The sequence below is a fragment of the Scatophagus argus genome, chromosome 16, assembly GCF_020382885.2.
Source record: "Scatophagus argus isolate fScaArg1 chromosome 16, fScaArg1.pri, whole genome shotgun sequence".
Taxonomy (NCBI): Eukaryota; Metazoa; Chordata; class Actinopteri; family Scatophagidae; genus Scatophagus; species Scatophagus argus.
In genome coordinates, this window is record NC_058508.1 from 18297623 (window position 1) to 18313363 (window position 15741).

General features: G+C 44.8%; 1 protein-coding gene across 1 annotated transcript; it reads right to left on the reverse strand.

Moving 5' to 3' along the window:
* Positions 1–10646: 10646 nt before the first annotated feature.
* On the reverse strand, positions 10647–14863 carry LOC124074010 (neurogenic differentiation factor 2-like). The gene is made up of 2 exons (XM_046416627.1): positions 14684–14863; positions 10647–12195 (listed from the first exon to the last, which is right to left on the reverse strand). The coding sequence occupies exon 2, from the start codon at positions 12186–12188 to the stop codon at positions 11118–11120; it is 1071 nt and encodes a 356-aa protein (XP_046272583.1). The 5' UTR covers positions 12189–12195; positions 14684–14863; the 3' UTR covers positions 10647–11117.
* Positions 14864–15741: the final 878 nt, after the last annotated feature.

Below are 15741 nucleotides of genomic sequence, written 5' to 3' on the forward strand. Positions count from 1 at the left end.
CTTTAATTGTATATGTTTGAGAAAAAAAAACCCTCTGAAAAACAAGCAAAAAAACAAAACAGAAGCAAATCTCCTGATGTAATAACACACAACAGATTACTAAGTAGGGAACAATGCAAATGTGCATTAAACATCAGTGTGAAATTCTTGTGTGAAAGAAGAAGGACGATAAGTTGATATTTGACAGTTAATGATATAATGCAGAATGCAAAGTTTGGTTGCCTGTGAACCATTAGTGGCCTGTGCTAATTGACAGAAAGTCATCAGTGCCACAGGGAGAAAACTGTGTGAGTGACGCTTTGATTTCTCACTCCTTTTTTTCCTCCCCTTGCGTTTCCTCGGAGAGAAGCAGCTCCTTCCCTCCCTCCACCACCACAGCTGCTCTGAGGAGAGACGGGCTCGGTGGGGCTCTAGCTAGCCTTAGCTCTCTGTGCTTGGGTGAGAATTAGCCAGCTTTAGCGCTCGCCTTGCCTGGTAATCCCTTAATCTGGCAAGGATGAGGAGGAAGGCTTTGGAGAAGAGACGGTGTGTCAATCCATGTCTTCACATCTCTCTTGGCACAGCGAGCCACACACTGAAAACACGGAAAAGTTTGCAGTGGAGAGTTGTGCCTTGATGAATCAGACATGTTATTCAGTGTGAGGGTGTTTTTTTTTTCTTAACAAGATGCCGCATTTTTCAACATTTATATAACAATGCCAAATTTATTGTGATACCTCAGTATATTTGTAAAAGGACGCAGTGATTTAGAAGAGTTGCAGCCTGTATTTTGGTGCTGATGGCTTTTCTTAAGTTTTTTTCTGTTGCTTCTTAAACCGCCAATAATCGTTCTTTGGCAGTTAAGCCTAGTGGACACAGGTTGTAAGGGCAGCACTGACATATCTCCTTTGTGGTTTATATGGCAAACCTTATGTGGTGGTCAGTTTATGTATACATGCAGCAGTTTGAGCAGCACTGACTGATTTGGTTCGTGGCCACCTGGCAAACTTTCCAGTGTTTGCCCTCTTTGACTTGTCTGTTTGGGTCTCCTCCCACTCCTGAGGGAAGTCTCTGACTCTTTAGCTCCTACATGCTCCACTGTCTGAACACTAATTGCATCAGTCTTGCATTTGAAGACAAGTAGGCAGTACATCGTGGGTTTATATGTACTTTATATACTTCAGCTTCATTGGGCACCTGTTTCGAGAGTTTTTTTTCTTTTTCTTGCTTGTCTTACAGTAAAGTTGAGTTTTAAGAAGTATGAGTCATAAAGAAAAGGCAACAAGGATAACAGAACCATATCAGAAGGAATCAGGATCCCAGTGAAAACAGACTACAGTAGACGGAGGCACTTTTCATTTTCCACTCAGCTTTTTTTCTTTTTCTTTTTTTGGCTCACTATATTTGTAACTGGCAATAGAGACTTTTTCCCATTCCAGTTTTCATTTATATAATCACAAATATTTGCCCAAACAAATCTTAAACCATGCTACATGCACAGATTTATTCTGCTGGCTCTGGTGTTTTCTCGCTGTGCAAAATCCACCTGAGGAAAAAGTCCCGGGTGAGCCCGACAGGGGTGGCCCTCTGACCTCCAACTCTACCCCGATCAACTTGTGTTGGGATTTCCGCACGTGTGTTTGCTGTTGGAGAGCAACCTTGCAGATTTCTGACATGATGGTACACAAAGTTCAGTGCGGTGATTAGGTCAGCTGTGGTCTCACATCCTTTTTGGCTTTGGCTGTGTTTATTTTCTGCAATCAAATTTTTTTATGATAATAATCAACTGAGGGAAAAATCTCACATGCATTTGTGCAACAGAAATCTTAGATTAATTTATGGAATCTGGCACTGCTGACTGTCTTCAAACTGCAAGGTGTAAGTACAAAACACACATAGTGACAGTGCATGCGCTTCATTACTGAAAATCTTCTTGAAATAAAGGGAAAGTGACAATTGCCTGATGAAGAGGGATGGTTAAAAGATACTCCTGCTAATGGTCTGTGAACAACAAAGCATCCCGGCGTGTTAACATCGTCATGAATGCAGTAACACGGAGGGGAATGAGGGGCGGCCTGGTACTGATTGTGCAACCACATGGTAATGAATGGCTAATGTGCTGGTGCAGAGGAGACGTTAATGCCATCCTAATTCCCTTTTGCTCAGAGCGAGGCACTGTGTCCTGAGCTTGTTAATCTGAACCCTTTAAACCTTTAATCTGGGAATCTGTCACACACAAACACACTCAGATAAAAACACAGACACAGAAAGCCTGTCGTTGCCTGAGAAAAGTACTACGCCGTACCTGTCACACCTCCCTCTGTCTCTGTCTCCTTCTCTGAGACACGTGTGACATATTGAGCGCCTGCAGCGAGATTCTTCCCCATGAGCGGCATTCCAGAGCAGGCCATCCCAGGGGAGCATGGGAGTGGGGCCGGGGCAGCGGTGGGTCTGGGGGCGGTTGGGGAGGGGTTGGGGGTGGTGCAGGGGCTTGTTGATGCAAAGGTCTGGTCGCTTAGGTTGATTAGAGGGGTGTGAGGCTCGAGTTACTGTCTGTCTCCAGAGCTGTGGCTTTGCAGCAGGACAGAATGACCTTGACTGAACGCTGTGGCTTCATCATTTGTCACACTGAGCATCTCGGCTACACTTACACCCACTTCCTGTCCCAGTGCTTAGAAACATAACTTCAGAGGAAACTGACAGACATCCTAGTACTAAAACAGATACGTGTATATTAAAACGTATTCCAGGAGGACATTATGTTCAAGAGCCAAGTTTAAGGACAAAAAACAATTTCATTACAGTTTGAGCAGCTAACAAAAGGCCAGGCCCATGTATTACCCTTGAAACATATCCAACAGAATACAAATAAAAGTAAAAGAGATGTCAAATGTCACACTCCATTAAAAGCAGTGGACACAAAGGACCTCCTAAAATGTTCAGTGCACCATCTGGGCATCCTAAAGCAGACACTCAATGGTTTTTTAAATTGCTTTTGTTTCAGTGACCTTCTTACTTATATATGATTTGAACTCCTGGTTCTTCTCCTTGCTCTTTCGTTGTGCTCTTGGTTGCTTTGCAGTTCCATCTGTGGCTTGAGCAGATATTTCATTGCTTTCAACTCGCTCTCGATGTGGCACATGTGCAGCAGGGTCCTCTGATTTCGGTTTGATGAGGATCAGCACAGAAGCATCTTTGTGTTTGGCAACCTGTTCCCATGAAGCGTCACCTGTTCTGGACATGCTTGAGGTTCCTTTTTTATCTCGCAGCAGCACACACAGAGTGCAGTTTTCTAGGCCTCTCACTCCGTCTCGTCTTTAATTAGATCAGAACGAGGACTTTGTGTGCGTGATTGGAGACACAGCGCGTGTGCGTATTTTTGTCACATATTATCTTATCATTTTTCCTCTTTCTCTCTCTTTGTCCTCGCTCCTCTCCACATTCTTTCTGTCTGCTGGTAAATATTTCATTTGCTTTGCCGTCGTAGCAGGCTGGTACATTAACCAGCGGTGCCAGTCGAGCTCTCTCTGCTTGTGGCTGGCTGTATAAAAATAAACACACTCTAGTTGTAATGAACAGATGTCACAGAATTTAAACACCCCCCCTCCACACACACACACAAACACACTTCACCCCCCTCCTCCTCCTCCTCCTCCTCCTCATTCTTGCTCACGCGTAAAGGTGCAGTCACACTCCTGCATCCACAAACACAGATAGCAAAGGAGCTGCAGGATCAAGACATTTGTCCACATGAGTGTATGTGGAACATACACGGAAACACATTCCCATGTGAGCTCAGCATACATGGCAGACACTGTGTTGCTTTGCCAGTATCTTCCTCTCTTTATCTGTCTCTACTTTCCTCTTCTTCCTCCCTCCCTCTTTGCCGTTCTGTCTGTTAGTCTGACAGCAGGCTAACGCTGTGGTCATTTTACAGGCTATTTTCATCAGGTCCTCCCATCCACTTCGCAGAACCAGCCTGTCATCCCACAATCCCCAGCGGCATCATCAGAACCCATTTTGGTACTGCGAGGAAGAGATGGGCACAAGTGCACAGGAGTGTGTGAGTGTGTGTGTCCATCCCCCTTGTCACTCCCGCTCTTTTCCCACTGAGCATGTGCCAGCTCTCTGTGTTTGCTGGCTGACAGGACCGAAGGAGAGACAATTGTTCTCTACGTACCCAGAGACCCTCCCCTGCCAAGTCTGGGATGAAATCCTTTCTATAGTGCTAACTCCTCACAGTTGGGCATCTCACAGAAAAACACACACCATTACTGCTCCGGGTGGGAGGGTGATACCACGCTAAAAGTCACTCAGACACACAAAGGTCTGTTTTAATACAACCCTGCAAAGAATCTCTTTCAGCAAGTCAAGAAGTCCTGTTTTAGGCTTAAAATGTTTGTTTGCTGTCAAAGAAATGTACCAATTCGGCCAGCTAATGCAAAGCTGCCCTTGTTTTATAATTTTTATGATACTGCTGGATTGATCTGTCCTTGTTTTAAGATGGCCGGTGTAATTTCATGATGACTTCCTTCATTTTTCAGATACTATTTTAAACCAGCAAGTCCAAAAAGAGTTCATCTACCCAAATCCATTAGCATCCCCTCTTAATTGTCTTCTGTTTCTGTGTTTGGCACATGCAGGGAAGAGGAATCCACATGCATTTTTAAGCTGCCTCTAACAGTGAGTGTCAGTCAAGCAGCAGGTGTGTTAAATGTGTTTCAGGAAAATAATATTTTACCTCACTGGCTAATCTTTGTGGCTTTGTTCAGGTTCAGGGTCAAAGTTAAGGGTTCAGTTTATTCCTCTCCTCCATAACGATTACAGTGTTTTCATCCAAATCAATCCACACTGTCTACCAGAAAAAGAATATATATATATATATATATATATATATATATACTCGGTACAAGTACTAGAGTAGAGTTTGGAGCATCTGTGGGAAGAAGACAGCGGAGGTGATGGGCACAGGAGGCGGGAAATGTTAGATTAAAGGTGACGGAGAGAAGACGAGATGAAGGGATGAAGGAGAAGGGAGAGATGAAAGGGAAAAGGGGTGAGGTGCGGAGGTCGTCCGGGGGGTGATCAGTGAGGTGGATGCGATGCCATCTGACAGGTCCAGCTGGGAGACTGCCCGCCCCCCAGCGCTGCAAACTGGTCAATATGGAGGCCAATTACTGCTGCCCATGTGACCAGGGCATCATCCAACCCTATCATAACACACGCGCACGCACACGCGCACGCACACATGCCATCTGTGCAGACCAGCAACGACCCCACCCCACCCCCTCCTTCTGATCCAGTTGTATGCCCGTGCACGCTCCTACTTAACCTCCTAAACAGGGGCCAGCCACGCCCCGCCGCCGGACCCTCCGGAGCATACCGCAACTGGGCCTCCGTGAGGATGAGAGCGGTCGGACAGGTCAAGAAGACGTCCTGCACACACACTCTGTAGTCAAACTCTGTGATCAAACACTCCTCTCCACCTTCCCCTCTTACACGTCAACATCTGGCACCACCCAAACCCCGGCAAAACCTATCTGGCTACCCGCCAAAAGGCCTGAAACCTACCTGGCGCTCGCCCGGATCTCCACCTCTGTCTTTTCACCCCTCCCTCGCTCGACCCGGTTCTTCCCTGCCCCCCCTTCATTCACCCCCTCCTCCTGAAGCCCTTGTTTCTCCCTTGGCAGGACCTCCAGCAGTAGCACACTCTCAGTTTAGGCTTCTGCCTCGTCTTCTGCCCCACTGCCCGCGCTGCACCGGGCCCCATTGTGTGATAACAAACAGATGTTGTGGAATTTCCTCTGAACGGACTGCCAGTGACAGGCCCGTCTCCCTTGTCTGGCAGTGCGGGGGCACTGGCATACAGTCTGGCACAGAGGTTGGCCAAAGTCTGCACGATTGTTTCCTCTGCACACATGTGAAACATTTAAGTTTTCAGTGTGTTCAGTGTGTGTGTGTGTGTGTGTGTGTACAGATGCCAGGGAAGTTAACAATGTACCGATCGCAGTTTCTGTGGAAATAAATTATTAACATGCAGCTGTAGTGTGTGTGTGTGTGTGTGTGTGTGTGTAGGCCTGTGTGTTGCATTTTTAAAAATGAAATCTGTGTCCATCTCATCTGCATTGCCCCGTGGTTTGTTTGTTAATCACTGACAGATTGCAAATGCTCACAATCTCCTGACCAGATTATGTTACCGCGCCGCCTCCCTCTGCATTGAATCCTAAATGTCTTTATCGTCACATATTTTAGATCCATATTACGTTATCTGATGTGTGCATTCTGCAAAAACACTCGGTTATTATTTTTGCTAGACGTTAATTGGAATTCACACCAGAGTACTTGTGACATTTTGATAATCGCACTATTGACTGTTATGTCGGACAAACACTGTTGATTTTTTTTTTTCAACCAAGTTGAGTGAGAAAAAGAGTGGGCATGAACATGATAATTTAAACAGCGAGATTCATTCACTCACTTTTCATCCTGAGTGCAGCACACAGTGTCATTGGAAGTTGTTTTTTTTTTCCTTTAAGACTGGTTAAGACTGACTGCAAATTCACTCAGGCTTTTATTTGTAAAATCAGAAATTATCATTCATAAAACGGGAAATAATTCTCTAAAGTTTGTGTAAAATCAAGTGATAAAATTATTCAGAAAACACCTGTGAATTTACGTTCAGTTTCATCTCCTATTCAACATATTAACTCGCTTTGCCTTTACTGAATAAAGGCGATCTCTGTCTTTGTAATTTAAGTTTTGGTTCATTTGATTGTATAACACAGTCTTATGCGATGACACACACTTACTGTCCATTCAGAGACCTGCTAGACGAGGTTGCCCAATCAATAAATTTGAAAAAAAAGAAAGAAAAAATATTTTGCAAACAGATAATTAAATTTAATCCAAACTCTAGTATTTTTTTAAACCTTGTGTGTGCGTGTGTGTGTAGTCTGATTTGTTGCAAGGTTACCAGCTGTAAGGACTGGATGCAACACAGCCTCCTCTCAGTGAGCGCATGTACGACATAACATTAGAGGGAAGTATGCATATTCATAAGCCAACTCTTCACAAAAGTGCTTCGCTGTTGTGCGTTTGTGTGTGTGTGTGTGTGTGTGTGTGTGCTTGTGGCCATGGGTTACTCGGGATGAGCGCTCTCGTTTTTAAACGTCCTGGATAATGAACAGATGCTGCAAAAATTAGGAAAGAAACATCGACTCCTCCCAGCAGTGCCACTTTGGCCCGGTGAACTGGCACACTGGCGCGCTCGCTGGGTTGTCCTCTCCGGAGCTCCTGGTGCTGCTGCTGGGGAACATTAAGGGACTTGGCACGGCTCTCCTCCGCCCGCCTGCCAGCCTCTCTCCCCTTCTCTCTCCTACTCTCTCTCTTCCTCTCTCCGGACTGTGGAGGAAGAGGAGGTGGTGGTGGTGTGGGAGGGCCGGGGAGTATTTTGATAGATGCCCTCTCCCTCTGCTCGCAGGCTCCTGCAGAAATGCATGCAACTTTTTTTTCTTTGCCGATGAAGCCAAAAAGAATACGGAGGCCTAAAACTAACACTCAAAGTGTAGCACGAAGCCTTCGGTTTTTCCGTTTTTGAGACCAGCCTGAAGTGCAGACCTGTGGGTTCGATTCCCACTCTGCACAGACAGAAAGCCTGCCCAAAGGAACATATTGTGTGTCTTCAGTGGCGTTATGTTAAACCCAAAGAACTGACATTTACCGAAAAAAAATCACATAAACGAGACAATGCAGTGAATCAAAAGTTGTTCCCTGATGAAGAATTCTTAGCTATATTCAAGACACTATAATATCAATCTACAGATTGATATTTTAAGCTGATATTCTTGCGTTATGTCCTTTTTGTGAAATGCAAAGAACAAAATGATCAGGAGTATAAGTCCACAAGTGTTATGTGCATATTCTAATATTCTAAAAATTAATAAATTAAGATGCCCCTGAAAAATAAGTCATCTTTTGATCATTTACAAGTTTTTAAGGGGAATAGCAGACGGAAGACGAACATGCATAGCTTTAAGGTAATTAAATATTCTTAAAAAAAAAAAAACTGTCCAAAAGGTGTTGGTCTGTTGGTTAAAACGACTGTTTTGTGTTTTGTCTTGTACTCTAATTTGTGTTGAAATGTTACTGAAATTTTGAGATGAAACGAATTTAAAAAATAAACCAAATATTTCCTATCATCTTCCACGCGAGAGGTGACTTTTTGCTAAACGTGTCCCTTCGTTGCCATCCAAACTTCATAATCCACTTTCACAAAGACATCAAAGTCCCGAGGACCAGCAGGTGGAAACACTAACGACCGACAGCAAACTATTAGCAAATTCTTTTGGTCAGTTGCTCCAGAACAAAACACAAATTACAACAAAAACGCTCTTCTTGTGTATTTTTCACTTTATTTTATTTGCTCATTAAAACCACAGCTGAAGTCCACGCAGTTTTTATTTTAAATAAGATCCTAATATAATCTTTTAGTTTCTGACCATTGCAGGTATTTATTGATATCATTATTGATATGGTCGCCACCTGAAAGCCCGTGTGTGTGTGTGTGTGTGTGTGTGTGTGTGTGTCCTTCCTACAGCAGAAAGCACCGGGGACATTTTGGGGAACATATGGGTCCCGGGGCAGCGCTCCAAACCCAGCCGGGGTGGCAACGGCTGCCCCTTGCAATGTGTGTGTGAGTGTGTGTGCGTGTGTGTGGTCACCATTTTGAATTAAAAAAAATATTTCTGCAATCAAGAAAAGCTCGTTATTTAACTTGGTAAATTACAGTGTGTTTACATGTGAATATACACGCTGAACTGACTTAAACATGATAAATAAATCCATACATTTATAATGTCGGGCATAAATATGACATGTGTATTTAAAGTTACAAGAGGTGACTTCATTATTTATACCTGATGTTTAATGCATCATCGCAAGACGAAAATCAAAAGTAAAGACACTCGTCAAATACGTTTAATCAGCGGGGTCAGAGACGCTGCAAAGGTCGTCGTTTAATTTAGGGGAATTGAAAAAGATTTGTTTTTCTTCAACAAGTAGGCCTGCTGTTAGCACTGGTCTCAGGGCTGAGACATCGACACAAAAGCTGATTGTATGTGCTTTTCTTTCCGTTGTTTGTGTGCGTCAGTGTGACACTGACCTGCCTTTTCTCACAGTCAAAGTCTTTGCCATTTCTGATGAAACCTGCAGAGCAACAAACCTGCGGAGCGTGTGTGTCCCGCAGATGAGATACAATCCAACAGTAAACTCCTAAAATGTGTTCACCTGCTTCTAACGCCTCGTTATTTGTTGCATCCTTATCATATCCCCTAAAATATGTTTGGATCGCTCGATTTTATTTATTTTAAAATCATCTTTTAAGCCTTAACTCAAACCGCAGCTGAAGGAGCTCTCCGCGGTGCTGAAACAAATCCCCCCCAACCACACACACACACACACACACACACACACACGTGTTGTCTTCGTGGTCAAGAGAATATTTGAAGCAGAACCATTAGTGTCCTGATGGCCTTGAACGCAGCGCGTGGCACCAGTTCGCCGGCACCGTTTGCATCTGTCCACACTCCAGTCAACCCGCGCAGTCACTGAATCCAAACTTACACCGAAGGTCTGCGATACAAATCATCCCGCAGAAAATGTGAGCTGCCTGCCAAGCAGAAGTGAAGCACTGGCACCAGTTTCCTGCAGCACTGTCCTCTCCCTCCTGTCCCAGTATGTGAAGCCTCAGGCCCCGGGGCTGTGAGGAACTCCTGCAGGTTGTGGCACCAGGCGTGATCTTATTATCCAACACAAAGGCGGCTGGAGCAGGTTAATGTTTGTGGTTGCAATTATTCCGACATACTTCATATAAATTCAATGAAAATACATATTAACTCTAAACTGAGTGAGTGTGAATACCGGGGATTTATTTTGTGTGTGGTGTTTAAGGTGGTTGTCCAGTAAGTGTTAAAAAAATAAATAAAATAAAAAAAAATCGAGTTGCACAGTTTCATTTATTATTTTATTTTACCACACAGTTGGTTGAATACAAAGTTGAAAGACTTGAATTTTATGAAAAAAATGCTCAGCAACACATGGGATCCCTTCATTTCCAAAAGACTATTAACATTAATTACAAAAACAACACAATAAATACGTGCAATAATAATAATTGTAATAATAATAATAATAATAATAATAAAGAGCATTACAAACCAAAGCAAAAATACTGAACCAAATTTTAACTGGAAATCAAAATACAGTGCAATGACTCCATTAGAAGAACAGAGGCAATGTGGACAAATAAGAGTAATAAAAGAAAATGTGAAAAATGTTTGATTAGTTCATTTAAACCATTTTGAGCTGCCCAGCCATTGTCAGATTCTGTTGGGTGTTAATTTCAAAATCAGTGTGTGTGTGTGTGTGTGTGTGTGTGCAGCAGTGCTGTTGAAACGTTCACTGTCTTCCTGGGCCTTGTTGCCTCGCTCTGTGGTCTCGTTGGGTTTTGCATAGATGCGAAACGATTGATTTGCTGGAGAACAGACTCTTCTGAAACAACCCAACAAGCACATTTTTTTTTAATCGGTTCAGCATTTCCCCTCTGCATTCCTTCAGATTTGTTCATTTCTGTAAAAAAAAAAAAAAACAACAAAAAAAAACACAACCTCGCACGTACAGGCGAGTAAATGTGCATTAGCTCGGTCACTGGTTTATTTCTTATTTCATATTATTAAAAAATCACTGCCATCGTGAAGGTGTAGCCAGTGATGCAGTGGTGAATAAAGTTGAAAACTTTTCAATCACCCAATAGACACAAATCACATTTAAAAAAAAACAGATTTCAGATCACCATAGCTCATGTCATGATTTTTCAGATTCCCTTTTAGAGATTAATTTCACCTTAAAAAGCTTGATAAGTTCTCTTTCGCGACATGAGATTGTGGGTCACCCTCCACTACATCCCTGACTATAGCAAAACAAATATTTTAGACGGAATAAATGAAAGGAAAACACTAATGACAACGAGTGAAACATCTCTCCATAGAGCCTAAACCCTGGCAGGTAAGCTTGTCAAAAAAGTGTGCCATGGACAGATTGTTGATTGCAAGGGGACGCACGATAGGTTTCTCATTTTTACTTTAGCTGTGAAAAAACGCGTTCAGTTCGTCATACACGGGGGGCCGTTCGTGGTGTAAGTGCATGTCGTGGTAAGGCAGGACGTTTTCAGAGTGAATGCCGCTCCGGGCCCCCGAGGAGCCAAACACCAGGTTGTGGGCTCCGGTGGATCTTGAGCCAGGCAGGCCGGAGTAATGCATAGAGTAGTGGTACCCCTTCTCGTTGTCGGGGGACGCAGAGCCTTGGTGCTTCAGGGAAAAGTTGCCATTGATGCACAGGGGCGGGCTGAGGGGCCCCTCGTACTCGGGGCTGTTATACTCAGGGGAACCGCTCCCACCATACAGAGAATCATAAGCCGAGCAGTAGCCGTGCGTCCTCAGGGGATGCGAGTTCGAGCCCGGCTGGCAGTGGGGGCTGGACAGACGCGCACACTGGTAGGGGTAGGAATGCATTGAGAAGGAGCCGGACCCGTACCTCCCCCCGTCCTGACACTGCTGCTCGGTTAGGAAGTTACGGGAGTTTAGCTGCAGGCATCCCGCCACCAGGTTGGTCGTGGGCTGGGAGAGTCCCTTGCACAGCGTCTGGACGTAGGACACGAGGTCGGGCCTTTTTCCAGAGCGCAATATCTCCGACAGGGCCCAGATATAGTTTTTGGCCAACCGCAGCGTCTCGATTTTGGACAGTTTTTGCGTTTTGGAGTAACAGGGCACCACTTTACGCAGATTGTCGAGCGCAGAGTTCAGGTCGTGCATGCGGGTCCGCTCTCGTGCGTTGGCTTTTATCCGCCGCATCTTGGAGCGCTCGATCCGGGCCTGGGTCATTTTGCGCTTCTTGGGGCCCCTTTTCTTGGGCCTGTCTCCCTCTGTATCCTCTCCGTCGTCCTCTTCCTCCACCCCGTCGTCCTCGTCGTCTTCCCCGGCGTGCTCGGACTGCGTCCGGCTGCCTCCTCTCATTTCAGATGACTCCATGTCGTCCTGGGTGTCCTGGTCGTCGTCTTTCATCTTGGCATCATCGCCATCGCTGTCCTCCGCCCAGCCGGAGTATTTCTGCACATCGGGAAGCAGTGAGGGGTCACTGAAAAGCCTCGTCAACATTGTGGCTCTGGAGAGAAGAGAAGGGGAAATCGTAAATGAGATCTCACAAGCACAGGACGCGCACATCATGTGGGCATACGATCAGAAAACGCAGACCTTTCAATCATAAAGACTCAATGCAGAAAGCAGAAAAACATGAGGTTAAACGCCCTATTGCGCACGTTAACATCAGAAAATCGAGCCTATAGAAGCATTATCCGCTGACGATATGGCAGTTTTAATGTGTAGGGCCACTGAAACTCACTATCAATAAAGTGACCTTTCGGATGCTTTATTTTTTTATTTTTTCTGCCAAAAAGACAAAAAAAGTAAATTTGTGGGGGAAACAAAAAAGAGACAGAAATGAGCTCTCCAGGCTTTGCGCTGAGTTACAGCCAGACGGATCCCCATTTAATTCCCTGCTGTCATCCGTGTGCCCTGTCGCGTCCTCTCGCAGCGGGTCCCAGCGGCAGGGGCCACATTACAGGTCCCATGGGGGCCCCCACTTTCACTCCTCCTGACGCCCATATACACTCCTGGCTGCATTCCAGCACTATTCATCCACACCGTACACCTCTCCTCAGAGGAGGCAAAGGGGGATTTTATTTAATTGATAGGCTGCAGCTCCGTTTAAAGTCGGGGTGATTATTAAATTAAGCTTTACAGACATGTCGTCACTCAAGCTGTAAAAAGGCTTTGAAGACAAAAAATAAAAACAGCAACAACAACGATAAAAAACGTAATGTTGTCCCAGCTATAATAATAATAATAATAATAATAATAATAATAATAATGGCGAAAAATGTCTAAAAATATTTAAAACAAAGTCAAAATTATTGTACGCTCACTTTTAACGAACTAAAATCGGCCTCTTAATAAAACTTAACCAATTAAATATTAAGAATTAAAAAAAAAAGCAAAAGGAACTTGATAATTGATCAACGTGAAATAAATAAATTGTTCAGCCTACCACTTGATTAGCATGTGCAGTCCCATTCCAGAAAAAGGGGGCTACAGAGAGACGAGGTGATCTTTGACAGCTTCAATAAGCCTCCCCTCCGCTGGCCTACTCGCTAACACGACTCACTTCCCACCTATTATTATAGTGCACCAGCACATAGACTCGCACCCTTCAGTAAGGTAGGCTGTGATGGTTGGTTAATTATCTCGGGGGGTGTGCCAGGGGCAAAATCTAGTTTTTAAATCTTAGGCTCAGGAGGTTTGCTCAATTAGAAGAAAAAAACCTCGCACACACACACACACACAGACACACACACACACACAACAACGTTTAATTAACAGACCATGCAGCTTACACGAAATAGATTTCACACATAATTCAGTATGCACGAATGCATGATTTCAAAGCACTTTTTTTAGTGAGCGGAAACCCTTTACAGATGGAAGTCGCTTGTATCCTTTTAGCCCTCGTTAAATATAAAAACACAACTCGTGAAACACAAATATCCAATCCCACAAATCACCCCCCCCTCCTTCAAAAGCCCCCACGGTAACAACAACGACTGCGGGGTTTAAAACAGCGTTATGCCGAGATAAATTGTTGAAGATAAAACTGGACAAACAGAGATAAATCACGCTGCACACCGCCTGTCACGGCCAATGGCGCCGTCCCACCCTTTCATTCGCTCCGACACTGAACGTGAAAACCATCGACAAAAATCATCGACAAATCTCCCATTAAGCTTGAGGACGTCCTTCGCTAAGGCGACGGGTCTGATATCAAAATCTTCCACACACACACACACGCGCGCACACACACACGCACAAAAAAGTCTTATTTTGCACACTCGTTGTCTTTCGTTTGTCTGATTCACGGTCCAGACGGAGGAATCTCTATATCAGATCAGTGTCCGATATGATCTATTTCCAGCGCCGCTGTAAGGGGGCTGCTCCTTGTAAACGATCCTGCACGAGCGAAATCAGAAGGGACCGGGAGACTCTCTTGCCTCCTGACTCGATCTTGGTATTTGATCTCAGCCCTTAATAATAGTAATCCAGGTAGATTTTGGATGTCAAAAGTTGAAGGGCACGCAGACAGGAGGGGCGGACGGACGGGGGGGTATTTGAGCAGGTGCGCCCAAATGGAAATCTAATAAAAGGCCAAATATGAGAATGTCTTGTCTGATACGTTTTTGTTGTTGGAATTGATTTTAAAGTCTGTCATCACCAGATTTAAAGAGACCACACAGTGCGGATCGATAGGTACATACCAGAGCAAAGCCAGGGAACGGCGACCGGGCTATACATGAGATTTCCATATGGATTGTTGCCAGTAGATCAGCCCTTACAAAGCGGTAAAACTACTTCTTTAATTCACTAACAGTACATTAGAACCACGAAAGGCAGATGAACACCTTGAATTAATATACATGTGTTCATCGTTTTGTTACATTAATTTCCCCCTCCATTTTGAACGGCCAGCAACCAGGATTTTTCATTTTTTTAAATTCTTTTTTCCCCTCGCTCTTGTTGTTGTGGTTTGTGTTCCAACTTACCTGGGCTCGAGCTCTTCACAGGGGATGGGAGGAAAGGAAAAAAAGAAAACACGCGCCTGAGTTTCAGACCATCTTCAGGGACCGCACGAGTGAGCGAACCAACGCTCCCTGTCAGTGTATGAGTGCAGGCAGCGCGCGGCTTTCTTTCAGTGGCGCTGACTGGTTGTTCAGGGGTGCTTCTCTCCCGACGCGCGCACTCGAATAACCGGAGCTTGTCGACGAACGTGCGCCTCGGCTTGTCTGCATGTGTATGTGTGCGAGAGAGTAAGTGAGCATGTATGCTTGTATACGTGTGTGTATGTGCGCGTGTGTGTTTTATGTGTGTGTGTAAGAGCACGCGTGTGGCAACCGTGAGCTACCGGGGACGGGGTTACATACCAGCTAAGGCTGTGATGCCAGCGCCCATATGGCTGGCACGTCACCGGCAAGAGCCATCACATGAGAGCCCGGTGATTGACATGCGCCCGCATTTGGAGAGATTTGCCCGCGGGGGGAGAGAGACAGAGAGGGAGAGAGAGAAGGAGAAAGAGAGAGAGAGAGAGAGAATGAGGAGGTAGGAGGTGGTGGTGGTGGTGGAGGAGGAGGAGGAGGGCTCCGCCATCTGTCACCGCGCTAGAGCTCACACAGCCAGAAAAAAGGAGGAAAAACAGAAGAGAGAGGGAGAAAATAAAATGGTGGAACAACAAAACTCATCATTGTTGACCTGTACTGCTGCTTCAAGCGATGTGCGCCATCCTTTTCAAAATCAAACCTCTGAATTTCCCTCATTCACCTGCCAAACTCACTAGTCAGTGTTTAATGCAGTTTGGAGGAGACCAGATTTCCCAGCAGTCACCATAAAGACGATTATAGTGACATTACAGGAGGTAAAATACAATTAAGTATAATAAGGTCAGCATATATGTTGACTCCCAATAGAAATGATGAAGTGTGTAAGTCATAATACTGCAGTGTTTTATGCATTAAATGACAATACAGTCAACACACTCTGACCCCGAGCCAATTAAGTTCTGCTTTAAAATCATATTTGCACGAGAAATGAATCGGCTACCCTCTTT

Bases quoted from the DNA above. Each gene is read 5' to 3' on its own strand.
- LOC124074010 (XM_046416627.1), bottom strand. From the start codon at position 12,188: ATGTTGACGAGGCTTTTCAGTGACCCCTCACTGCTTCCCGATGTGCAG.